The sequence below is a fragment of the Petromyzon marinus genome, unplaced genomic scaffold, assembly GCF_048934315.1.
Source record: "Petromyzon marinus isolate PM22_M1 ecotype Great Lakes invasive population unplaced genomic scaffold, UKy_Petmar_22M1.pri1.0 PM_G_Scaffold_14, whole genome shotgun sequence".
Classification (NCBI taxonomy): Eukaryota; Metazoa; Chordata; class Hyperoartia; order Petromyzontiformes; family Petromyzontidae; genus Petromyzon; species Petromyzon marinus.
Genome location: NW_027422695.1, coordinates 1167712 through 1195506, shown reverse-complemented (window position 1 = coordinate 1195506; position 27795 = coordinate 1167712). Strand labels below are relative to the sequence as shown.

The 27795-nt window shown below is 54.6% G+C and overlaps 1 protein-coding gene across 1 annotated transcript; it reads right to left on the bottom strand.

Moving 5' to 3' along the window:
- Nucleotides 1–47: 47 nt before the first annotated feature.
- Nucleotides 48–27167, bottom strand: LOC142910237 (activin receptor type-2B-like). Its single transcript, XM_076059943.1, has 11 exons — nt 26901–27167; nt 24258–24666; nt 23945–24045; nt 15368–15522; nt 11724–11861; nt 10611–10754; nt 7056–7189; nt 6706–6817; nt 6444–6582; nt 3619–3749; nt 48–1735 (listed from the first exon to the last, which is right to left on the bottom strand). Exons 1-11 carry the CDS (start codon nt 26989–26991, stop codon nt 1073–1075), a joined length of 2217 nt encoding a protein of 738 aa, XP_075916058.1. The 5' UTR covers nt 26992–27167; the 3' UTR covers nt 48–1072.
- Nucleotides 27168–27795: the final 628 nt, after the last annotated feature.

Below are 27795 nucleotides of genomic sequence, written 5' to 3'. Positions count from 1 at the left end.
TAGTCATTGGGAGCGTAATGGGGCGGAAGCTTTACAAACGACAAACATTTGAGAGTGATGCCAGTCTTTATTAACACCGGAGGAATCTGAAGAGCTGTAAAGCTCTTGGTGTGTCACAGATGTCCAGTAGGGGGCACGGTGTCAGAACGTTACAACAAAAACAACACAAGACACAAACACGATAGGACTTTAACAGTATAGGAAAGGTTGATGGTCACTCATCCAGCTGTGGATTGACCAGTGAGGCCTAGTGGAGTCTGTTCAGTCAGGCCTAGTAAAGACCCAAACACCTCTATTATGGCTAGTAAAGCCTGTTTAGTAAGGCCTAGTGAAGCCTGTCCAGTCAGGCGTAGTAAAGCCTGTCCAGTCAGGCCTAGTGAAGCCTGTCCAGTCAGGCCAAGTGAAGCCTGTCCAGTCAGGCCTAGTGAAAAAGCCTGTCCAGTCAGGCCAAGTGAAGCCTGTCCAGTCAGACCTAGTGAAAAAGCCTGTCCAGTCAGGCCTAGTGAAGCCTGTCCAGTCAGGCCTAGTATAAAAGCCTGCCCAGTCAGGCCTAGTGAAGCCTGTCCAGTCAGGCCTAGTGAAAAGCCTGTCCAGTCAGGCCTAGTGAAGCCTGTCCAGTCAGGCCTAGTGAAAAGCCTGTCCAGTCAGGCCTAGTGAAGCCTGTCCAACCAGGCCTAGCAAAGCCTGTCCAGTCAGGCCTAGTGAAGCCTGTCCAGTCAGGCCTAGTGAAGCCTGTCCAGTCAGGCCAAGTGAAGCCTGTCCAGTCAGGCCTAGTGAAAAAGCCTGTCCAGTCAGGCCTAGTGAAGTCTGTCCAGTCAGGCCTAGTGAAGCCTGTCCAGTCAGGCCTAGTGAAAAGCCTGTCCAGTCAGGCCTAGCAAAGCCTGTCCAGTCAGGCCTAGTGAAAACAGCCTGTCCAGTCAGGCGTAGTAAAGCCTGTCCAGTCAGGCCTAGTGAAGCCTGTCCAGTCAGGCCTAGTGAAAAGCCTGTCCAGTCAGGCCTAGTGAAGCCTGTCCAGCCAGGCCTAGCAAAGCTGATGGTCATTCGTCCAACTCATGGGGTACCCCCCCCACCCCTACCCACCGCGCCCGCCCCGGCCTAGAGGCTCGACTCCTCGATGGGGGCGACAAGGAGGAGGAGTGAAGGGGGTGTCGGGGTGGAGAGACGGACAACGAACGGGGTCGGAGCAGAAGGGCCTGGCGGTGCCGGTGGTGGGTGGAGGGGCGGTGACGGTGGTGGTGGTGGGTGGAGGGGCGGTGACGGTGGCGGTGGTGGTGGGTGGAGGGGTGGTGACGATAGTGGTGGTGGTGGCGGTGGGTGGAGGGGCGGTGACGGTGGCGGTGGTGGGTGGAGGGGCAGTGGTGGTGGTGGTGGGTGGAGGGGCGGTGACAATAGTGGTGGTGGTGGCGGTGGGTGGAGGGGCGGTGACGGTGGTGACGGTGGCGGTGGGTGGAGGGGCAGTGACGATAGTGGTGGTGGGTGGAGGGGCGGTGACGGTGGTGGTGGTGGTGGGTGGAGGGGCAGTGACGATAGTGGTGGTGGTGGTGGGTGGAGGGGCGGTGATGATAGTGGTGGTGGTGGTGGGTGGAGGGGCGGCTGTGGTGCCACCGCTGCCACCAGGCAGCCCCGGGTCAGTCCGCAGCTGCGCCAGACGCTCCTCCACGCAGTGCGCCGAGAGGCGAGCCTCCGCGTCCTTGTCCCAGCACTCCTCCATGGTGACACACAGCTGGGACAGTCCCTGGGAGTCACGCACCAACATCGTCACCACCACCGCTACCACCACCATCCCCACCAAGCCACCACCACCACCAAGCCACCACCACCACCAAGCCACCACCACCACCAAGCCACCACCACCACCAAGCCACCACCACCAAGCCACCACCACTGCCACCACCACCACCACTGCCACCACCACCACCAAGCCACCACCACCAAGCCACCACCACTGCCACCACCACCGCTACCACCACCACGCCACCACCGCCGATAGCGAAAGATCAAAATCAATCACCGATTGACAGACCGGGAGAGACGATGGTAAATGTGACATCAGTCGTGGTCAATCCACTGCTGGATGAGTAACCATCATCAGAGGTTAAAACGCAACTCCAAATACAGCAGCAGACATCGTCAGGGTCTGGATCGAACCCACGGCCTCCTGTAGACCAGGTGAGGTAGTCAACATCTCATAGCCACCGCTGCACCCTAGGAACATTGACCAGGAGGTGCGACAGAGGAGGCTAAGAGAGAAGGGAGACGACATAGAGGGAGGGAGGAGGGGAGGGAAAGAGTGAGTGAGCGAGTGACTCAGTGAGTGAGTGGGTGAGCGAGCGAGTGACTGAGTGAGTGAGGAAGTGAGTGAGCGAGTGAGTGACTGAGTGACTGAGTGAGTGAGCGAGTGAGTAAGCAAGTGAGTGACTGAGTGAGCGAGTGAGTGACTAGTGAGTGAGTGACTGAGTGAGTGAACGAGTGAGTAGGAGGGTGAGTGAGTGAGTGAGTGACTGAGTGAGTGAGTGGGTGAGTGAGTGACTGAGTGAGTGAGTGAGTAAGCAAGTGAGTGACTCAGTGAGTGAGTGGGTGAGCGAGCGAGTGACTGAGTGAGTGAGGAAGTGAGTGAGCGAGTGAGTGACTGAGTGACTGAGTGAGTGAGCGAGTGAGTAAGCAAGTGAGTGACTGAGTGAGCGAGTGAGTGACTAGTGAGTGAGTGACTGAGTGAGTGAACGAGTGAGTAGGAGGGTGAGTGAGTGAGTGACTGAGTGAGTGAGTGGGTGAGTGAGTGACTGAGTGAGTGAGTGAGTAAGCAAGTGAGTGACTGAGTGAGTGAGTGGGTGAGTGAGGGAGTGAGTGGGTGAGGGAGTGAATGAGTGAGCCAGTCAGTGAGTGAGTGACTGAGTAAGAGAGTGAGTGAGGGAGTGAATGACAGAGTAAGTGAGTATTGTGAGCGAGTTAGTGAGCGATTTAGTGAGTGAGTGAGTGAGCGAGTTAGTGAGTGAGTGAGCGAGTTAGTGAGTGAGTGAGCCAGTCAGTGAATGAGTGAGTGAGGGAGTGTGTGAGTGAGCCAGTGAGTGAGTAGGAGAGAGAGTGAGGGAGTGAATGAGAGAGTGAGTGAGTGACTGAGTGAGTGGGTGAGTGAGTGACTGAGTGAGCGAGTTAGTGAGTGAGTGAGGGAGTGTGTGAGTGAGCCAGTGAGTGAGTGACTGAGTGAGTGGGTGAGTGAGTGAGTGACTGAGTGAGTGAGCGAGTGAGTGAGCGAGTGAGTGAATGACTGAGTGGGTGAGTGAGTGAGGGAGTGACTGAGTAACTGAGTGAGTGAGTGAGCGAGTAGGTGAGTAAGCAGGTGAGTGAGTGAGCTAGTGAGTGAGTGAGAGACTGAGTGAGTGAGAGAGTGACTGAGTGAGTGACTGAGTGAGTGAGCTAGTGAGTGAGTGAGTGACTGAGTGATTGAGTGACTGAGTGACTGAGTGAGTGACTGACTGAGTGACTGAGTGAGTGACTGAGTGATTGAGTGACTGAGTGACTGAGTGAGTGAGTGACTGAGTGACTGAGTGAGTGACTGAGTGAGTGAGCTAGTGAGTGAGTGAGTGAGAGACTGAGTGAGTGACTGAGTGAGATGTCGACCGGGTGCTTGAGCCAGGGCTCCTGGATCGCTGGGCGGCCATTGCCGTGCACCACGATGTGCTGGAGCTCACCCAGCGTGGGGCACTCACCCACCTCGTCCTCAAAGGGAGCGTGGTGCTCACCCAGCACGCCTGGCACAACACACACAGACACACACACAGACACACACACAAACACAACACACACAGACACACAACACAGACACAACACACAGACACACACACACAGACACACACACACACAGACAACAACAACCGCCATTCGCCACTAAGTGGCGGTGACGTCACCACGACGCTTGTGCCAGGCCATGTGCACCTTGAGGCCACGTGAAGTATCGAATGCCCGCCAGCAGGAGGTCACGGGGCAGACCCAGGTGCCACGGGTCGACTGACTGAGATGACTGAGATGACTGGCTGATGCACCACCTGTGCCCCCTACTGTGCCAACCTGCTGTGCTTTAGCCACCCGGCGCTCCGCTCGTTGTTGTGAGCGTCGCTCCTCCGCCCTCCGTTGTTGTTGGAGGGCGACTACCTCCAACTGCCCAGTAGTGTCCTTCACGAGCCTCCTCCACAGAGGCCGATCTTGACACCGCTGGTACCAGTCATCGGCAAGTCCACTCAGCTCCACGTACTCCTGTACCACATCACTCCATCTCTTCTGTAGCCCATGCCGCGCCCGTTTAGCCCCCTTGATCCGGCCGAACAAAAACTGTTTCGGCATGTGGTGGCTGGGCATGCGGGCTACATGGCCCAGCCAACGCAGCCTTGCCTGCCGTAGGAGCTCACCGATGGGACTTTGTCCAGATCTTTCGAGGATTTGTGAGCTCCTCACACAATCCAGCCTGGTTAAACCCAGGATGGATCGTAGGCAGGCCACCCTAAAAGTTTATAACCGGGGGGTCCACGTTTCGCAAGCGTAGAGAAGGGAGGGAATGACCGTGGCCGAGAAGACCTGGAGATGCGGAGTGAGAGACCAGGTAGCTCCATACAGCGTTACGCAACCGATGAAAAGATATTGCCGCTCGACTGATTCGGAGTGAGACCTCTGCTGTTAAACCGGAGCCGGTCATGAGCACACTGCCCAGGTTTGAGAAACTCTCCACCCTCTCCACAACTGCCCCGTCACCAATTGGGAGTTGTGGGGGTGGATTGACCGATGGTACAAAATACCCAGGCAGGTGCTTAGTTTTGGTGGGGCTGATGGTAAGGTCCTACCTCTTAGTGGCAAGCTCCAGGTTCAGCAGCAGCGCCTCCAACTCCTCCTCTGAGTGAGCAACTATCACCAGATCGTCGGCATACGTAACATTGTTGAGCAATAGGGAGCCATCCCTTGACCGCACCCGGGCATCGATCAGCCTCCCATTATATCTGTACCCGATGGAAATTCCACCGGTACAGCTATTGAAGGGCTCATGAACTACGTGGTCAAAATAGATGTTAAATTATGTGGGAGCCAGAGGACATCCCTGTCGCACCCCAAGGTGTACAGCGAATGGCTCCGACTCCCAGCCACGTAGTTTTACCCGGGCCCGCTCATCATCATGAAGGTCCTTAATGATTGTGAGCAGAGGGTCAGGTACTCCAAAAGCACGAAGAACAACCCAGAGCCCAGGCCTACTGATGGTATCATAGGCCTTGACCAGGTCAATAAAGCAGAGATGTAGGTCTTGTTGGAATTCCCTACACCTCTGCTGTAGCAGACGGACGTAAAATATGGCATCAGTGCAGGACCGCCCTTTCCTGAAACCGCATTGGGGCTCCGCAAGCCTCTCCTCAGCGTGCCTGGCAAGGCGATGTCGAATAATCCTTGCCAGGACCTTTCCCGGCACACTGAGGAGTGAGATGCCCCTGTAGTTGTTCCAGTCTGTGTGGTCCGCCTTCTTAAAGAGGGGGACCACCAGAGCATCCTTCCAATCCTGCGGAACCCATCCAGTGGTCCAGACTGTTGTTATGATGTCATGTAGGGCAGTTTGTGCACAAACGCCACCCTCCCTCAGCATTTCGCTTGGGAGATCACCTCTGCCCGGTTCCTTTCCTGGTCTCAGACTCTGGATCGCCTTCAGTACTTCCGCAACAGATGGCACCTCAGCCAGCCACTCACAGGGGGTGACTTCTTCCTCCAATATTTGAGGCACCGCAGCCTCGCCAGGGTCATCCCCACTTTGTCCCATGTTCTTTTCCTGGGTGAGGGATTTCCCCTCCCCTAGGACCTCACAGAAATGCTCAACAAATCTGCAAACCTGTTCCTGGGGGTCAGAGATTGGATCACCGTTCTTTCCCTTAATGATGGTATTACACACACACACAGACACACAGAAACACACACACACAAAGACACACGCACAGACACACGCACAGACACACACACAGACACACGCACACACCACACACACACAGACACACGCACACACCACACACACACAGACACACGCACAGACACACACACACAGACACACACAGAAACACACACACACAGACCCACACACAGACACACGCACAGACACACGCACAGACACATACACACACAGACACAGAAAAAGATACACACACACACCACACACACAGACACACGCACAGACCCACACACAGACACACGCACAGACACACGCACAGACACACGCACAGACACACGCACAGACCGACACACAGACACACGCACAGACCCACACACAGACACACGCACAGACACACCCACACATAGATCCCCCCCACACACATCACGTGGTGTCGGCACCGTGGTATCGGGGTGGGCGGGGTCGGCCAGCACCACGCCCCGGCGGCCTTTGTCTTCCCCGGGGCCACGCTGCCTCCGCCACCGCCACTCACCGCCACCGGCCGTGCAGCGTGTGGCGATCTCCCACAGAACCAGCCCCAGGGCGTAGACGTCGATGCGAAGGAAGGCGTCGCGCCGCAAGCAGACGGCGCCCTCCAGCAGCTCGGGGGCCATGTAGCAGAGAGTGCCGACCTGCAGGGCGCGACGCTCGGGTTTCACGTTCGGCGCAACGCTCTCCGGTCTCTTGGCGGGTAACGAACGGCGGCGGCGTCCGACGCTCGGCGTCTCCGACGAGCAAGCGGCGACGGCGTTTACCCGCGGGATGTCGCCGAGCGGGCGGCCCGGCTGGAGTTTGAGCGCCAGGCCGAAGTCGGCGATGACGGCCGACAGATCGCTCCTCAGCAGCACGTTGTTGCTCTTCAAGTCGCTGTGGGTAGAGATGGACGGGGGGGGGGGGGGGTGGGGGTATTGGGGTGATATAATAACAAAAAGAGTTTCAAGATTAGATTAGTTTTTAGTTTTCTCTCATCGCGTTCGAGCGGTCGAAGGGTCAGAGAGAGCAGCGTGAGCAGCAAGCGGAGTCTGAACCCAAGGTTGGCAGGGCCCCCCCCCCCCACCCACTCCGCCACCCACGGTGATCCGTGGGCGGCCTGCTACTGACATACCGATGGGCGATGGCCGGCTTGCCTCCATGAACGTGGTGGTGCAGATGGGCGAGGCCGCATGCCAACGTCTCGCCAATGTGGCACAGCTCGGCCCACGACAACGTGGAGCACTTGAGGTGATCGGACAGGGAGCCCTGGGGTGATGAGAGGGGAGCAGCAGCAGTGGTGGTGGTGGTGATAGTAGTGGTAATGGTGGTGGCAGTGGTGGTAGTGGTGATGGCAGTGGTAGTGGTGGTGGCAGTGGTGGTAGTGGTGATGGTGGTGATGGTGGTGATAGTGGTGGTGGTGGTGGTGATAGTAGTGGTAGTGGTGATAGTAGTGGTAGTGGTGGCGGCAGTAGTGGTGATAGTGGTGATGGCGGTGATAGTGGTGGTGGTGGTAGTGGTGGTGGTAGTAGTGGTGGTGGTGGTGGTAGTGGTGGTGGTGGTGATAGTAGTGGTTGTAGTGGTGATAGTAGTGGTAATGGTGGTAGTGGTGATGGTGGTGGTAGTAGTAGTAGTGGTGGTGATGGTGGTGGTAGTGGTGGTGGTAGTAGTGGTTATAGTAGTGGTGGTAGTAGTGGTAGTGGTTATAGTAGTGGTGGTTGCAGTGGTAGTAGTAGTGTAAGTGTTTGGATGAGTAGTCTATGAGTCTCTGTGTGTTGCTCTTTTCCTCGCACTTTCTGTTTATAGGTGGCGTTGTATCGTCACTTTTGAAGGGTCTAGCCAGAGATCAATCGATCTAATTTTTGGTCCGCGTTTTGGGCAACTGAGAAAATGGGAGACGTCTTCTGGCGTTGCTTGGCACAAAGGGCAGCAGCAGTTTGGGACGTTTGGGTCGATTCGATGTTGGTATTCGGCTAGCACGGAGCAGCAGTCACCTGAACGGAGTCGAGCCGGTCTTGTGCGAGTTGCCCGGGTCTGGGGATTTTTCATCGTCTGCTATGGGTGGGGGCCAACCCCCTAGCACGACATTGGGGGCTTGTAGGCGTTCAGGCAGTGCACGGTGGCGGCGGTGCGCAAGTGGTTCTACATTGATTTGGTGGTGCTATTTGGTGGAAGAGCGTTTAAAGTTTATTGCACGTTGGTGGAGCTGAAGTAAAGGAAGGTGGATTTCATTTCCCTAGCAGGTGCAGGGGGGGGCTCTGAGTAGCTTTGTGCAAGGATGCGTTGTCGAGTGGCATGATGCCGGATATTGATCGGTGAGAAGCTTGCAGTGTTCTTGAATCGGAAGAACTTTGGTTTCTTGGTGGAGATGGTCAATGGGCGCCACGAGGTGGCATTCTGTAGCTAGGCGAAGTGCCTGGTTTTTTGAGGTTTGGAGCTTTTGGTAACCTGTAGAGGAGTGGTTTGGGCACCAAATGGGACTGGCGTAATTGATGATGGGACGTCCAATGGCTTTGTGGGTTAGGAGTAAAGTCTCCTTTTGTTGACCCCAAGATGTGCCGGCTAAGGCTCGTAAGATGTTATTTCGTTTGTTAACCTTTGCATGGACGTTTCTGCCGTGTTGAGCGAAGCTAAACATAGTGTCAAAGGTTACACCTAGAATTTTGGGGGTTTTTGCTAGTGGGAGGCGTTGGTTGTAGCAACCCGCCGGGGTGGTGTGCTTGGTGGTGGTTGCGATGATGCTTATGAAAATATTTTCAGAGTTATGTGCGGATGTGTGGATATGGTTGATGTTGTCGGCGAATAATGCTTCTGATTCTGAAGTAAAAAGTGGCCAGTTGGTTTTTTTAAAAGTTGTAATACAAGCGATGTTCAGGAGTTTGTGAAGGCTTGGCGGCATTGAGGGTCAACACAATTGGTAGGTGGAAGGATCCAAGGGCCCTAAAGACTTACCAGCCGATTGACGACAGGAGGTTTCCTGATGCTATTGAGATATCTGGTGAGGATGAAGGGCCAGATAATGGAACTCTGGTTTGATTTTCACCGAGTACCCCATAGGGGGAGCCGTTCAAGATATTTTACCCTTTTATCTGGCAACAAACCTGACACATTTTTGACAAGGAGTCACGTTTGCTTTGACCACAATACCTGTGGTCAGAATGCAAACAAAAAACACACAACTCTGATCATGTATTGGCACTGTACTTGAAATTGATTGGTCCACACCGGAGACAGTTTTCCTTAGAGCCCTCGTCTAACATGGGTGTTGGACCGCAGGTATTGTGGTCAATGCAAACATGACTCCTTGTAAAAAAAAGGTGTCAGTTTGTTGCCAGATATAAGGGTAAAAACCAATTATCATATTTTGCTACTGGCAAAGGAGGTTCCAATGGTGTAAATTGAGTCGTTGTTTGGTAAAAGTCGATTTATCTTGAACTGATAGTTACGAGGGCAAGAACTGGTCGGTTGGGGTGTAGACGTTGATCACAGTGAGTGGGCCGAGATGGGATTTGATACGGACGCTTAAGACTTCTGTGGCGATATCGGAAGGAGGCATTGGGATTTTAATTTCTTCAAATTGAATGCTGTTATGGTCGGTCTCGACGGAGGAAAGTGAAATTTTAAAATTTGGGCGGTCTCTGGGAATCAATCCGCCATCTTCAAGCCTGGGTCCTCGGTCTCCGGTCTTCGCGCGCGTGGACCAGGCAGCGTGTTCGCTGTCCTGGTCCGACTTAGTAATTATCCCGTCCAGCATGTAGATAGTCAGCCGTGGTGGTCACCACCCTAAGTATATATTCAGCCATGGTGGTCACCACCCTAAGTATATAGTCATCTGTGGTGATCACCATCCTAAGTATATAGTCAGCTGTGGTGGTCACCATCCTAAGTATATAGTCAGCTGTGGTGGTCACCATCCTAAGTATATAGTCATCTGTAGTGATCACCATCCTAAGTATATAGTCATCTGTGGTGATCACCATCCTAAGTATATAGTCATCTGTGGTGGTCACCATCCTAAGTATATAGTCATCTGTGGTGATCACCACCCTAAGTATATAGTCATCTGTGGTGGTCACCATCCTAAGTATATAGTCATCCGTGGTGGTCACCACCCTAAGTATATAGTCATATGTGGTGGTCACCATCCTAAGTATATAGTCATCTGTGGTGGTCACCATCCTAAGTATATAGTCAGCTGTGGTGGTCACCATCCTAAGTATATAGTCAGCTGTGGTGGTCACCATCCTAAATATATAGTCAGCCATGGTTGTCACCATCCTAAGTATATAGTCAGCTGTGGTGGTCACCATCCTAAGTATATAGTCAGCTGTGGTGGTCACCACCCTAAGTATATAGTCAGCTGTGGTGGTCACCATCCTAAGTATATAGTCAGCTGTGGTGGTCACCACCCTAAGTATATAGTCAGCTGTGGTGGTCACCATCCTAAGTATATAGTCATCTGTGGTAGTCACCATCCTAAGTATATAGTCATCTGTGGTGGTCACCATCCTAAGTCATTATCCTGTGAATGTTAACCTGTGGTAATAAACATGTTGCCTCCAAGATCAAGTGTGCACCTCGGTTAAACGCACTACATGTGTGTCTTTGTGCGTGTGTGTTTGTGTGAGTAGTCTATGAGTCTCTACGTGAGTAGTCTATGAGTCTCTGCATGGTGAGTGAGTCTATGAACCCGCTCGTGGAAGGCGGTGATGATCCACAGCTCGGCTTCGGCGTTCCCTTCCCGCCTCTCCGCGCCGATGAACTCCAGCAGGTTGCGGTGACTCAGGCCGGGCGTGCCGAAAATATCCACCTCGTTCTGCCACAGCCGTTGGTTCTGCTGAGCGTCTCGGACGAAGACAATGCCGATGACGACGGCGGGGAGAAGAGGAGGAGGGAGCAAACGCGTGAAGTTACCCAGTCCGAGGTCACGTCCAGAGGCGCAGAAGTCTCGCGGGGGGGAGCAGAAATGCACGCGGAGACGTGGGGTGACACACGTGGCGAGATCCGCAGACACACGCAGACACACGGGAGACACGCGGAGAAATGGAGACATATGGAGACGCATGGAAACACACGCAGACACACGCAGTGCGTTTCTGTGGGTCTCTGGGTTTCTGTGAATCTCTGAGTATGGGTCTCTGTGGGTCTCTATGGGTCACTGTGGGTCTCTAAGGGTCGTCTCTGTGGGTTGCTGTGAGTCTCTATGGGTCTCTATGGGTCACTGTGGGTTTCTGTGGGTTGCTGTGGGTCTCTGTGGGTTGCTGTGGGTCTCTATGGGTCTCGATGGGTCTCTGTTGGTTGCTGTTAAGTCTCTATGAGTATGGGTCTCTGTGGGTGTTTATGGGTCTCTCTGAGTATGGGTCTCTATGGGTCCACTGTGGGTCTCTGTGGGTCTCTGTGGGTTGCTGTGAGTCTCTATGGGTCTCTATGGGTCACTGTGGGTCTCTGTGGGTTGCTGTGGGTCTCTGTGGGTCGCTGTGGGTCTCTCTGAGTATGGGTCTCTTTGGGTCTCTATGGGTCACTGTAGGTCTCTGTGGGTTGCTGTGGGTCTCTGTGGGTTGCTGTGGGTCGCTGTGGGTCTCTCTGAGTATGGGTCTCTATGGGTCATTGTAGGTCTCTATGGGTCACTGTGGGTCACTGTGGGTTTCTGTGGGTTGCTGTGGGTCTCTGTGGGTCCCTGTGGGTCTCTCTGAGTGTGGGTCTCTTTGGGTCTCTATGGGTCACTGTAGGTCTCTGTGGGCCTCCGCCAGTCTGTAGAAACACGTGTCGTGTAGGGTCTGTGTGTGTGTGTGTGGGGTCTCACCACGGGCTGGACAATCTTCACTGCGACGATTTCAGACAGGAGCTGAGCGCGCCAGACGCAGCCGAAGCGACCGCCGCCCCTAAACTCCAGCAGGCGCACCGGCCGCAGCAGCAGCAGCGCCGTCAGGCTCACCGCCTCCTGTTGGCGAAGTGGACCGTCAGCCACCCTTGCTGCCGTTAACGGCAGAGACCCCCCGTCGCGTAGCCTCGACAGACCGGCAGGGCAAGTGACTACACTATACACTACTATACACTACACTTTACACTACATTATACACTACACTATACACTACACTATACACTACACCATTCACTACACTACTATACACTACACTACTATACACTACACCATACACTACTATACACTACACTATGCACTACACTATACACTACACCATACACTATACCATACACTACACTATACACAAGATATACAACACTATACACTACCATACTATACACTGCACTATACACTCAAGTTTACACGATACACTGCACTATATTCCACACTACACTATACACTACACTATCCACCACTTCACTATACACCACTACACTATACACTACTATGCACTACACTGTCCACTACACAACTATACGCTACACTATACACTATTATACACTACACTATTATACACTACACTATACACTACTATACATGACACTCTGCACTACACTATATACTAGTAATGAATTGGCCACGTCTTGTTTACGTGACACTAACCTTACTGATTGGCCGTGTCGGGTGGTGGTTGTTTTAACGAAACAACGTTTTTATTTGACTCAAAACAATTCTCTTTTCTGGAGGGGGAGTTGCCCAGCACCATGCCCGGCCGCCGTTGTCGCCCCGATGGCAATGCTCACACATCGCACCGGGTACTCATTTCAGGCTTAGTCGATCTAGGGGAGGCCCAGGACCGGTTCAGATAATCCACGCGGTGTTGGCCGTGAGCGGGAATCGAACTCGGGTCGCCAGGTTCATAGCGTAGCGCGCTAACCACTACACTGCCGCTCCCCACAGACACACACACACACACAGACACAACAACAACCGCCATTCGCCACTAAGTGGCGGTGACATCACCACGATGCTTGTGCCAGGTTATGTGCACCTTGAGGCCACTAGAAGTGTCGAACGCCCGCTGGCAGGAGGTCACGGGGCAGACCCAGCAGGTGCCACGGGTCGACTGACTGAGATGACTGAGATGACTGGCTGATGCACCACCTGTGCCCCTTACTGTGCCAACCTGCTGTGCCTTAGCCACACAGCGCTCCGCTCATTGTTGTGAGCGTCACTCCTCCGCCCTCCGTTGTTGTTGGAGGGCGACTGCCTCCAACTGCCCAGCAGCGTCCTTCACGAGCCTCCTCCACAGAGGCCGATCTTGACACCGCTGGTACCAGTCATCGGCAAATCCACTCAGCTCCACATCCTCTTGTACCACATCACTCCATCTCTTGTCTAGCCCGTGCCGCGCCCATTTAGCCCTCTCGATCCGGCTGAACAAAAGCTGTTTAGGCATGCAGTGGCTGGGCATTCGGGCTACATGGCACAGCCAACGCAGCCTTGCCTGCCGTAGCTCACCGATGGGACTTTGTCCAAATCTTTCAAGGATTTGTGAGCTCCTCACACAATCCAGCCTGGTTAAACCCAGGATGGATCGTAGGAAGGCCAGCCAAAATGTTTCTAACTGGCGAAGATGTTCCATTTGGGGGGGTCACGTTTCTAAAGCGTAGAGAAGGGAGGGAATGACTGTGGATTGGGAGATCATCTCTGCCCGGTCCCTTTCCTGGTCTCAGACTCTGGATCACTTTTAGTACTTCCTCAACAGATGGCACCTCAGCCAACCACTCACAAGGGGTGACTTCTTAAAATATTTGGGGCACCGCAGCCTCTGCAGGCTCATCCCCATGTCGAGGGATTTCCCTTCCCCCAGGACTTCACAGAAATGCTCAGCAAATCTGCAAACCTGTTCGTGGGGGTCGGAGATTGGATCCCCGTTTTCCCCCCTAATGATGGTAATAGGTATGGCGCTGCAGGTTACTTTTTTGATGGAGTTAAATAGGGATTTGTGATCGCGAGCCATTGAGGCAGACTCCATCTCCACAGCAACCCGCGACCACCACCCATCCTTTTAGCGCCTCACGGCTCTCCGAACCTCTGAGCGAAGGCTACGGTAAGCCTCCTCATTCTCTGACGTGGGATGCTGTAGACAATTCGAGTGGGCCTGTCGCTTTATCTCAACTATCCTGAACACCTCCTCTGTCAGCCAGGGTTTCTGGGAGGTCTGGACCGCAGTCACAGTCCTAAACCTCACCCATGTACCCTAGACATCTGGAGGAGTGGGGGACGATGCTAACCCCAGCCGCAAGCGATGATTAAATTCTTGCTTGCAACTTTCATCAGCTAGCTGAGACCAGGCCACCTTAGGTTGGAATGGGGTCCTGGGTGTATACCCACCACCCGAGTGGAAGAATGGCAGGCGCATCTTACAGATGACAAGTCGATGGTCAGAGGGCAGATCAGCTCCACGGTAGGTCCTGGTGTCAAGGACATGGACCCACATCCGCTGATCCGTCACTATGTAGTCCAGCAGATGTTCTTGCTTGGACCCGGCATGCGTCCATGATGTTGTGTGGATGCGCCGATGCCTGAACAGCGTGTTGGTAATTTAAAGCCCATGGGCTGCACAAAAATCTAGCAGCCTCCTACCGTTGTTATTGAGCTGATCTGGCCCATGCTTTCCAATCACTCCAGACCAGGTGCCAGCATCATGACCAACTCGGGCATTAAAGTGACCCAACAAGATGACTCTATCCCGAGGGGCCACTTTAGCCAGCACCTATGACAGGAGGTCATAGAAGGCATCTGACTCATCGACCTTGCCAGCATCCCTCCACGGATGTTCGTCTTCGGTGGGGGCATAAGTAACCCTGACCACCACTCCTCACCTCCGGTTGATGGGAAGGCGAGCCCAAAGTAGCCTGGGGCTTACAGCTTCCCACAAATCACCGCCACGCTCCCACGCCCCCTTCATTCTTTTGTTCAGAAGAAGAGCCACTCCCTGTTGTTTAGTAGTCTCCTCCCCGAGTAGAGGACTGTCCACTCCTCATAGTGGCAGGAGCCATAGCTGGTCCACCGGACCTCCTGATTGCCACAGAGATCCAGACGGTACCGGCCCAGCTCCCGACAGAGGAGTGGCAGCCTCTCCTCCGCAGTGAGTGTTCGAACATTCCACGTGGCCATCCGTAGTGGCTTTTTGTTGTTTATGGAGGAGCCCCGAGGGTAAAGAATCAATCTCCTGGCTCCGCCAAATGGGGTTTGGCCAGGAGACGTCAAAGACGCCTGTCCCCCCGGGGCCTCCGGCACAAGCTTATTCATTAGATATTTTAGACATGGTTTAGTGGTAATTTATTGAAGGTGGAGGGGTTACCAGCCGCTCGCACCCGTCCAGAGCCCCCATTTAGCTGCTGTGGTGGCCACAGACGCAATGAGGGGAAAGGCCAATCGGAATTGGCCCTCCCCCCACGGCACTGCCCATGACGTTGCCCGTCCGGCACCACGAGGAGGGAGGGGGTTGTTCTGCCAGACACAGACACACAGACACACACACAGACACACAGACGCACACATAGTACCACCACCACCTGCGGAGGCGTTGTGGCGTGCGTCAGCTTGCGGCATCGCCGGTACATCCACACGGAGAGCAGCAGCAGCAGGAGCAGCAGCAGCGTCGTAACGGCCAGCAGGGCCACCGGCGTGGGCACCGGCCTGGCCACCGGCGTAGGCTGCTGAGTGCCCTCTGCAACAGGAGGCTCAGCTGTGAAGCCACTCACAGGGGCTGCTCCCATAGACTGCAATGTTAAAGGCTGCCATAGACTTCAATGTTAAATCCTCCCATATACTTAAATGTTAAAGGCTGCCATAGACTTCAATGTTAAAGTCTCCCATAGACTTCAATGTTAAAGTTTCCCATTAACTTCAATGTTAAAGGCTCCCATAGACTTCAATGTTAAAGGCTCCCATAGACTTCAATGTTAAAGGCTCCCATAGACTTCAATGTTAAAGGCTCTCATAGACTCCATTGTTAAAGGCTCCCATCGAATTTGAAGCTTTCGTGACTGCAGGAATCCATACTCTTTGGTTCTTTCGGCAAAGTCACGTAGGTATAAAATAAAATAAATCACGACGTCATCAGCTACCATTCCTGGATGTTTTGATCGAGAAGAGACCTGATGGCTTGTTGGGACATTCGGTCTACAGGAAAGCCACCCACACGGATGCCTATCTAAAGCCTGACTCCCACCACCATCCAGCCCAGAAGAATTCCCTCGTCAAAACACTACACCATAGGGCCCGTTGCATCTCCGACCAGCACCACCTAGCCAGTGAGTTGGAGCACGTACACCAAGCCCTCAGGATGAACGGATACTCGGACCGTACATCTGCAAAGCTGTCTCCCCAGCCATGCGGAGACAACCTTCTTAGGATCCAACCAAGACCATCACTTTACTGTACATAGCAGGGGTTACCAAATAGATTTCCAAAATCTTAAACAAACACAAGATCCAGGTTCGTTTCAACACAGTACACAAAATCAGTGATTTAATCCCATCTGAAAGCGATGTGATTCCTGACATGCAATACCCTGGTGTCTACAAACTGAGTTATGGTTGAGGCAACAGTGACATTGGGGAAACGAAACGACATGTCTCGGACTGTGTTCGTGAACACAAGGTAGATCTGAAACACGGTAGGCCTAATACCTCTGCCGTTGCCGATCATTGTTTTAACGCTGTGGGTTCACACGAAATTGATTTTTCCAAGACGGAGGTACTCTGTAAACCTACCGGCTACCTTCAGAGATTTGTTCATGAAGCCATCCAGATACATAAACACAGACACAACTCCAACCAAGAAATGGGTACAAACTGAGCAATCATTGGAAGGACGTTATTAACCAGGTACAGTCTTAACTGACTGTGATGTTTCCATCCTACCTGCCTATGTCAGCTGTTATTTCCGACTCTCTGTGTGTATCTCTCTATGCATCTCTCTTAGATCTCTCATGCTCACATGTCCTTTTGATTGCACTCTCATGCTCACATGTCCTTTTGATTGCACTCTCATGCTCACGTGTCCTTTGCATTGCACTATCATGCCTTTGGATTGCACTAACATACTCACATGCCCTTTGGATTGCACCCGTTGGGTTGCACGCATGCCTTTGGATTGCACCACTCTTCGATTTTACATTAACATCACGCTAATCTCTCACATTAACATCGCCACTTCCATGCCCTCGTCGAGGAGGCCACTCTCCTATCTTAAATTTCGATTTAAAGCTTTTGTGACTGCAAGGATTCATCTTCTTTGGTTCTTTCGGTAAAGTCACGTAGAATGAGAATAAAATAATAAATTAATAAAATAACACAATAAAATTCTCACGACGTTTCGGCCACAACACAAGTGGCCTTCTTCAGGTGAAAGGAACAGACCTGTCGGGACGACAGAGCTTCAATGAACGTTGTTAAGATTCGTAGCGTCTTTTAAGCTGGTTTACAGAAGTGAGGCACCTTGACCCTTTCAAACCTTGACAAAGGTGCCTCACAATTTAAGGCCACACAAGCAATTGTTTACTTTGAGGCTAAAGCAACCTATTAGTTAATGATTCCTTAACACTGCGTTTTTTGTTTGCCTCCACGAGTGTGCAAGGACTCTAAGTTATATTTATTTAACGATGAGTGAATGTATTTAATAAACACATTTTTCTAAAAAGTAGATTTGTTTGCAAAATACATTAATTTATTTAACACGCAAATTTATAATTAGATATCACTATCAAATTATTTTTTCATTTACTGCTTCATAATTTATTCAATAAAAATAGTTTATTGAATAAATATATCTCTTTCCTTTCTTTTTTCCTTTCATTATTTTCTTAAACGAGGATTCTTTATTCATCCTCAGTTTACATTCTCTCAAGGGGAGCTCTGTACAGAAGCGCAGCACCACAGTCAGGTAGAAATTGAAGGCAGCAGGAATAAAATGGCCACCTACGCAAAGGTCGCAGCTGCCAATCTGCCTGGAGTCACGAGGCCCCCCAATAGGGCCTCTCCTCCAAAGCGAACCCCCCCAAGCGCGCAGCCACCACTGCCGCTGCGCGAGAACGGCATCCGCTGCTACGCCTCGAGCTCCGTCACGATCGAGGCGTACGTCGAGGCCCTGGCCGCCATCGTCCCGCCAGCCACCATCACCCACGCCTCGAAGGTCAGCGGGAAAGCCGTCTTCTTCCTGACGACGAAAAAGGTGGCAGATGCGGCCGTCGAGAAGGGGATGACCGTGGGGGGACTCCACGTCCAGCTGGAACCCATCACTTCGGTGGCGGCGCGAATAGTCGTTTGGAACGTGCCGCCCTACATCCCCGACAAGGCCGTGTTGGAACACGTGTCCAAGCTGGGCACCATCGTGGTGCCAGTACGTGCCCTGGCACTGGGGTGCAGAAATCCTGCTCTCAATCACATTTTATCTTTCAAGAGGCAGGTGCATGTCCTGCTGACTGCCGGACAGCAGGAAGAGGGCTCATTTGTCATTGTCAATGCAGGCATTGCCCATAGACTGTTTTATGCCAAAGATTGCATCAGATGCAATCTTTGCAAAGAAGAGGGGCACTTACGAAGGGATTGCCCTAAACCAACGACGGCGAGGGTCAGAGAAAAGAGCGGGGAGGAGGGAGGCAGAGCAAGGGGGGCAAAGCAGCAAGAGCCCCTATTGCAACAAGCCCCCCAACAGCCCACACCGGGCCCGCGAGCCACGAATCCTCCTACACCTGAAGTCGTGGCCCCAACTTCACCGCCTCAAGGAACAAATCGCAAGAGGAAGAATACAGAAGGACCCGGATCTCAAGGGTCAAATTCAGAGGAGGAACCCCTCCCAGACCTCGAACAGGAAGAAGCGGTGAAACCCCCCACACCAGGGGAGGAAGCAAAACAGCTGCCAGACGCCGAAGACGCGTTTTTTGCCTTCCCGGATGCCACGCCGAGTGACGCGTGGGCGGCGAGGAAGAAACCCGCCAAGAGGAAGAAGCAGCGTGCGTCTGGGGAAGGGTTTCTACAGCAGGAGACCGTGGACAATGAAGGCGACAACACCACGGAAATCGACCCGCCTACTGTTGTCATAGAGACTCACTCCCCACCAGCTATACAGGAAGCCCTTGACCAAGAGGTAGAAGTTGGCAGAGAGACACTCACCAAGCGCAAGGACGAAATGGATGGGAATGAGGAGGAAGGTCCCCGTCCCACTGCTGATCCAAAACCAGCGGAAGAGACACCGGGCCATCCACCCGAAGAGCCTGAGCAGGAGCCATCCCAGGCCATCCCTGACACTGGAGGAGAGGATGCTGCTGGGCCATGCGCCAGCTCAGCCGCTGCAGCTCTTCAAGCGGAGCCGGACGCCGAGGAAATCGATTCAGATCGGGACGACTGCTTCAGCATGGGGAGCGAGAGCAGCCAGGGGTCTACACTCCTTGACCCTCAGACTCCCCTGATCTCCTCGGAAGATCTCTGGAAATTCCTCGACGAGACCAACATGAGGAAGGACAGAGCAGACATTGCCTTGGCTCGATGGAAGGACAGCAAGGCAATAAAGGCCTCTGTGACTCAAGCAGAGAGACTCCTTGCCAAGCAGAGACTCGAGTCCCGGGGCAAGGAGAGGGCAAAGCTGACATTTTTCCGCAAACAAATTATAAGGTGGGAGGCCACGGGGGAAAGGAACAAGCAATGCCTATGTACATCGGCTCCCTGAACGTGAACGGGTGCAGGGAGGCAGTGCGGAGGTTTTCCGCAATGTCTCTTGCGAGGAAACAGGCTGCCTCTGTCTTCTTCATTCAGGAGACGCATCTCACGGTCGAGGATGACTGGAGGAAGGAGTGGGGAGGGGACTCCTTCTACAGCCACCTTGACAACACCTCCTGTGGAGTCGCGACCCTGTTCGCTAAAGGGTTTCATCCCGAGCTCATCATCCACACCCAAGTGGTGAAGGGAAGGCTGCTCGCGGCAACGGTCAGGGTGGGCGATGTCACCACCCACCTACTGAACGTGTACGCGCCTGTGACCAACAAGGAGAAGATCCCGTTTCTGCACCTCCTGAGGAGGCACCTGGCCCGGGATTCCGGACGACGAGTGCGGGATTGTGGGTGGCGACCACAACTGCACACTTGGCGCCCTGGATCATTCGGGGGGGCAGCCGGGGGGAGTAGGGCCTAAGAGGGAAATGCAGGGACTCCTGGAGGACGCCGCCTCGGTGGATGTGTGGCGCATACATCACCCGGGCCAACGCCAGTTCACGTACACGAGGACGAGGCGCGATGGCTCGGTGACGCAGTCCAGGCTCGACAGATTTTACATCTCTAAGAGCTTTGTGATGTGCGGCATAACGACTGGCATCAGGGCGGCACCCTTCACGGACCACAACCTCATCGTGCTCCGTGTCAGGCTGAAGAGGGCCCGTGAGGGCGCGTCCCACTGGCATTTTAACAACTCACTGCTGGAGGATGGCACCTTCTTAGAAATGTTCGAGGACTTCTGGGAAGAGTGGCGAAAAAGCAAAACGCAGTCCGACTCTCTGGCCCAGTGGTGAGATATGGGCAAAGTGCACACCAGGCTGTTGTGCCAACAATACACCTGGGGGAGCACCAGACTGAAGAACGTGGACATCACCGACATGGAAGCCCGAGTCCTCAATTTGGAGGGTCGCCTCGCCGAAGACAGCGACCCTGCTCTTCTCCAAGAATATGAGGAGAATAGGGAGCGTCTCAAAGGGCTACATGAGGAGCAGACGAGGGGAGCGTTTGTGCGATCCCGGGTGAAGCTCATCATGGACCTCGACACGGGATCCCCGCTTTTCTACTCCCTCGGGAGGCAGAATGGGAGACACAAATCCATGGAGTGCCTCTTTGATGGTGACGGTGTCCTGGTGCACGAACTCCAGCAGAAGTCGACCATCATCAGAGACTTCTACGGCAACCTGTTCTCCCCTGAAGAAACATCGGAACCGGCCCAGGCGGAGGCATGGAGTGGTCTACCCACCCTGGGGGAAGACGGGAAAGAGCTGCTAGAGCAAAAGCTCACCAGGACTGACCTTGACGCAGCTGTAAGAGGACTGGCCCCGAATAAATCCCCAGGGTTAGACAGGCTAACAGGGGAGTTTTACGCCGCTTTTTGGCCATACCTGCGGGAGGACTACAGAGAGGTGCTGGAGGAAGCCTCAGTCGCCGGGGTGATGCCTCATTCTTGGAGGACGGCGGTGCTCACTCTGCTTCCCAAGAACGGAGACCTGAGGCACCTACAAAACTGGCGTCCGGTGTCCCTCCTGAACACAGACTACAAAATATTGACGAAGGCTCTCTCCCTGCGACTGAAAGGGGTGATTGCACAAGTCGTAAACGGGGACCAGTCCTACACAATCCCCGGACAAACCATCCACGACGGCATCTTCCTGGTCAGGGACCTCATCGCGGTGTCCCAGAGGTTGGGCATCCCAGTCGCGTTTCTGGCTCTTGACCAGGAAAAGGCTTTTGACAGAGTGGACCACAAGTACCTGCTGGGAACCCTCAAGACCTTGGGTTTTGGGGATGCCTCTGTCCGAACGATCTGCCTACTCTACACCAAGGCGGAGTGCATGATCAAGATCAACGATGCCCTCACTGCCCCGGTCAAATTCGAGCGAGGAGTGAGACAGGGATGCCCATTGTCGGGCCAACTTTATGCCCTGGCATTAGAGCCTTTCCTGAGTCTCATAAGGCGGAGACTCAGCGGCCTGGTGCTGAGGGAACCAAGCGTCAAGTTGGTCCTGACGGCATACGCCGACGACGTCCTCCTCATCCTGCGCTCCCTGGCTGATGTCGCCCTGCTGCATGAGTGCCAGGAGGTCTTTTCGAAAGCCTCCTCATCAAAAATCAACGGCAAAAGTGCAGCGGCCTGCTGGTTGGAGCGTGGGACATGACCGAGTGTCCCGAGAAGGCAAAAGCCATCAATTGGAGCACAACATCGCTGCACCACCTGGGAGTGTTCCTCGGACCAGAGGAGGAACCACCGCAGAGGAACTGGGTCGAGCTGGAGGAGAAGGTGAAGGAGCGGCTGGGCACCTGGGGTCGCCTGTGCAAGTTCCTCACCTTCAGGACAAAGACGTTGGTGGTGATCCAGCTGGTGACGTCCATGCTGTGGCACCGACTCTTCTCCCTGCACCCCCCCATGAGCCTCGTTAACGCACTTCAGAAGCGAGTCCTCGACTTCTTCTGGTCGGGTGGAGGACACCGGGTCGCGGCTGGGGTCCTGGCCCTGACACTGGACGAGGGCGGTCACGGGCTGGTGTGCGTGCGGAGTCAGCTGGCCACCTTCCGACTGCAGGCGGCGCAAAAGTTCCTGCACGCCGCCCCTGCACCGGCCTGGAGCGTCACGGCCTCCTTCCTCCTGAAACAGCTGGGGGGTCTGCAGTGCTCAAAACAACTATTCTACATGGACCTGCAGGGCCTCCCACTGGGACAGCTGCCACCCTTCTACAGAAGCGTCCTGCAGACATGGAGCTCCCTTTCCGTCAGGAGGCTGAACCAACCGCGATCCGCCGAGGATTTGGTCTTCGAACCGATCCTCAGGAACCCACAGACAAAGCTGCCATCCACCACCACCACCCTTGGCATGGAGAGGCGCCTCGCCAACGCACGGCTCACCAGGATGGGGGATCTGGTGGAGCCTGAAACACGGGGCCGGTGGCTCGGACCAGCAGACATGGCCGCAAAGACAGGGCTGCAGCCGCTCCGGGTGGCTGCCCGGATCCTGGCCGAAGCCAAGGGGGCCTTCTCAGCGGCAGCGGGGAGAACGCCCCCCATCGGCGTTGGTGATGACGAGGCCCCTCTCGATCCCCTTCCACCGGAGCTCTCAGTCGTGCCACTGCATCGCCAATGCCGAAGGCGGATCACAACCTGTGCCGGCTAGAAGACCTACCGGAGGTGGCCTTCGCAAATGTAAAGAGGAAGGTGCTCTACTCCTACATGGTCCGGTTCCACCAACAGGACACCCTGAGGAGCCACAAGGACCATGCCTGGAGGAAAGCCCTGCCCTGCGTCTCTCCGGAGAGGCCTCGCTGGAGGCAACTCTACTCCAGCCCGACATACAACCGCATCGGCGACCTCAGCTGGAGCATCGCCCACGGCACCGTCACCACCAACGTCTCCCTGGCGCGCTTCACGGACACGTCCCCGGAGTGCCGGTTCTGCGGTAAAGTGGAGACGGTGGCGCACCAATACGTGGAGTGCAAGAGCCTGGACTCGCTGTTAAAGGTCCTGAGAAACATCCTCCTAAGGTTCAGCCTCCACTTCTGTCCGACGGTCCTCATCTTTGGATACCCGAAGGGCGACGGACCCCAACATCTTCAGGGGCTGGTCAACGTGCTCTTCGGCTACGCCAAGCTCGCCATATACAGGGCGAGGAAGGTGGCCCTGGAGGGGCAACATCCAGCCAGCAGCCTGGGCATCTTCCGCGCTCTGTTCGGAGCCAGGGTGTGGCTGGAGTTCCGCCATGCGCGGCTGACCCACGCCGTGCCGGCCTTCAAGGAGCAGTGGGCGCTGGAGGAGGCCGTGTGCTCGGTGGCAGATGACGGAGAGCTCTGCATGCAGATATAAGCTACCCGTCGGAGGCCGTTTGACTGTGGGAAGGGCTGCGTGCAGGTGCAGCACTTGTCGTAGTTATAAAGAAAAAATAGAGAGAGCCAAATGGAGTAGGAAGAGAGGGGGCAGAGAGAGAGGGGGGGGGGGGGCGGAGAGGGAGGTAGAGAGAGAGGAGAGGCAGAGAGGGGGGTAGAGAGAGAGGGGGGACAGAGAGGGGGGTAGAGAGGGAGGGAAGGGGAAAGGAGAGAAGAAAAAAAGAAAAAATATATTGTTGGGTCTTTCATTTAAAAGGGTTTACTTAAAGAAAAGCATGAAAAAACAAAAAAAAACGAAATGATGAACGGAGCAAAGTGTCGACTACACCGAGCATCTTCTTGTTTCCTCTGATCGTAAAAAAAAAGAGAGAGAGCAAGAGCGAGAGAGAGAGCGAGAGAGAGAGAGCGAGAGAGAGAGCGAGAGAGAGAGCGAGAGAGAGAGCGAGAGAGAGAGAGAGAGCTTGAATGGCATCAACTCTCCCGGCCTCACGAACCATCTCCAGCGTCTCTCCCGGCTCGAAACTGACCGTGGGCCCTGGGCCGTAGGGCGAAGTCGATGTTACAGAGGTCCCTGTCACAGCAGCAGAAGTAGACGAACGGGTTGCTACTGGACTCCACGCACTTGCTCCTGGTCACAGTGGGAAACCGAGAGGGGGACGAGGGAGCAGGAGGTGGGGGGGGGAGGAGGAGGTGGTGGGTGGGAGGAGGAGATGAAGGTGAGGAGATGGTGGGGAGGAGGAGGAGGGGGGGAGATGGTGGGGAGGAGGTGGGGGGGAGGAGGTGGTGGGGAGGAGGAGGAGGGAGCTGCTGTGTGCTGGTCTGACCGGTCTGCCTCCTCACCTTCCACGGCAGTCGTGGACCCAGCAGCCCTGACGCTCCAGCAGGATGTCGCCCGACACGTTGCGCCACGCCGCGTAGCAGAACCCGCGACGACTCTCCCCCTCCTCCTCCTCCCCCTCCTCCCCCTCCTCCCCCTCCTCCTCCTCCCCCTCCTCCTCCCCCTCCTCCTCCCCCTCCTCCCCCTCCTCCTCCTCCACCTCCTCCTCCTCGCCGCCACCGCTGCCGACACCGTCACAAACCACGGTGCCTCCGGCCGCCGACAGCCCCCCCACCGCCTCCTCCTCCTCCGCGTCGCCGTAGCGGCTGAAGGAGAAGCAGCGACGGTGGCGGCGCTGCTGCTGCTGCTGCTGCTGCTGCGGCGTCTCCACAGCCGCGGGCGGCCAGGCGAGCGCCAGCGACGAGGGCGCGCCTAGAAGGGGTCGTCCAGACGGGGGTCGAGCCGTGATCCGTCAACCCCGCGGGTGTTGCCTTGTACCACCACCACCACTCCCCACACTACTACACACAGTGACCTAACCACTGCACCACCACTCCCCACACTACTACACACAGTGACCTAACCACTGCACCACCACTCCCCACAGTGACCTAACCACTGCACCACCACTCCCCATACTACTACACACAGTGACCTAACCACTGCACCACCACTCCCCACACTACTACACACAGTGACCTAACCACTGGACCACCACTCCCCACACTACTACACAGTGACCAAACCACTGCACCACCACTCCCCACACTACTACACAGTGACCTAACCACTGCACCACCACTCCCCACACTACTACACAGTGACCTAACCACTGCACCACCACTCCCCACACTACTACACAGTGACCAAACCACTGCACCACCACTCCCCACACTACTACACACAGTGACCTAACCACTGCACCACCACTCCCCACACTACTACACACAGTGACCTAACCACTGCACCACCACTCCCTACACTACTACACACAGTGACCTAACCACTGCGCCACCACTCCCCACACCACTACACACAGTGACCTAACCACTGCACCACCACTCCCCACACTACTACACACAGTGACCTAACCACTGCACCACCACTCCCCACAGTGACCTAACCACTGCACCACCACTCCCCACACTACTACACACAGTGACCTAACCACTGCACCACCACTCCCCACACTACTACACGGTGACCTAACCACTGCACCACCATTCCCCACACTACTACACACAGTGACCTAACCACTGCACCACCACTCCCCACACTACGAGACACAGTGACCTAACCACTGCACCACCACTCCCCACACTACTACACACAGTGACCTAACCACTGCACCACCACTCCCCACACAGTGAACTAACCACTGCACCACCACTCCCCACACTACTACACACAGTGACCTAACCACTGCACCACCACTCCCCACACCACCCCACAGGGACCTAACCACTGCACCACCACTCCCCACACTACTACACACAGTGACCTAACCACTGCACCACCACTCCCCACAGTGATCTAACCACTGCACCACCACTCCCCACACTACTACACACAGTGACCTAACCACTGCACCACCACTCCCCACACAGTGATCTAACCACTGCACCACCACTCCCCACACTACTACACACAGTGACCTAACCACTGCACCACCACTCCCCACACAGTGACCTAACCACTGCACCACCACTCCCCACACCACTACACAGTGACCTAACCACTGCACCACCACTCCCCACACTACTAGACACAGTGACCTAACCACTGCACCACCACTCCCCACACAGTGACCTAACCACTGCACCACCACTCCCCACACTACTACACACAGTGACCTAACCACTGCACCACCACTCCCCACACAGTGAACTAACCACTGCACCACCACTCCCCACACTACTACACACAGTGACCTAACCACTGCACCACCACTCCCCACACCACCCCACAGGGACCTAACCACTGCACCACCACTCCCCACACTACTACACACAGTGACCTAACCACTGCACCACCACTCCCCACACAATGATCTAACCACTGCACCACCACTCCCCACACTACTACACACAGTGACCTAACCACTGCACCACCACTCCCCACACAGTGATCTAACCACTGCACCACCACTCCCCACACTACTACACAGTGACCTAACCACTGCACCACCACTCTCCACACTTCTACACACAGTGACCTAACCACTGCACCACCACTCCCCACAGTGACCTAACCACTGCACCACCACTCCACACACTACTACACAGTGACCTAACCACTGCACCACCACTCCCCACACTACTACACACAGTGACCTAACCACTGCACCACCACTCCCCACACTACTACACACAGTGACCTAACCACTGCACCACCACTCCCCACACTACTACACAGTGACCTAACCACTGCACCACCATTCCCCACACTACTACACACAGTGACCTAACCACTGCACCACCACTCCCCACACAGTGACCTAACCACTGCACCACCACTCCCCACTCTACTACACACAGTGACCTAACCACTGCACCACCACTCCCCACACTAACCACTGCACCATCACTCCCCACACTAACCACTGCACCACCACTCACAACGTCCACCGCAACTTGGTACCCGATTTATCGACCGACTCGGCTCACCGTAGTTACACGTGACGAGGTGGTGGTGGAGGAGGAGAGGCAGGATCAAGTGGAAGAGTAGGCCAAATGTGCAGAGTTTGCGCATCGCCATGAACCCCACACGGAGAGAAAATCGATTGGGACGTTGGGAATTAATTATTGCAGAGTATTGGACGAAGTGAATCAATTCCTATTGGAACTGCATTGGAATCCACAGTAGTAGCGAGTACAGTAGTATAATGGCATCGGATGCCTTTTCGAGAACATGGGAATCTGCCATGGTGATTTGTTCTGATGAAATCGATTCACATTCGGATAACATGGTAATCCATCTTGCTAGTGATTCGAGTGGATGGAATCGAATCCCATTGGGATAACATGAGAATCGATAGTGGTCGACCGAGAGATGTGTGAATCGATTCCCATTGAGAAAGCTTTGTTAAGGGTCTCTATGTTGTGAGTCTGTGGGTCTTTGGATGCGTCTCAGAGTGAGTCTCGGAGTGAATCTGATTGAGTCAGAGTGAGTCTCAGAGAGAGTCTCTGCGTGAGTCTCAGAGTCTCAGAGTGAGTCTCTGAGTGAGTCTGAGTGAGTCTCTGAGTGATTCTGAGTCTCAGAGTGAGTCTCAGTGTTTCTCAGTGAGTCTCTGAGTGTCTCTGAGTGAACCTCTGAGTGAGTCTCAGAGTGAGCCTCTGAGTGAGTCTCTGAGTGTTTCTTAGTGAGTCTGAGTGAGTCTCAGAGTGAGTCGCAGAGTGAGCTTCAGAGTGAGCCTCTGAGTGAGTCTCTGAGTGAGCCTCAGTCTCAGAGTGATTCTCAGAGTGAGTCTCAGAGTGAGCTTCAGAGTGAGCCTCTGAGTCTCTGAGTGAGCCTCTGAGTGAGTCTCTGAGTGAGTCTGAGTCTCAGAGTGAACCTCTGAGT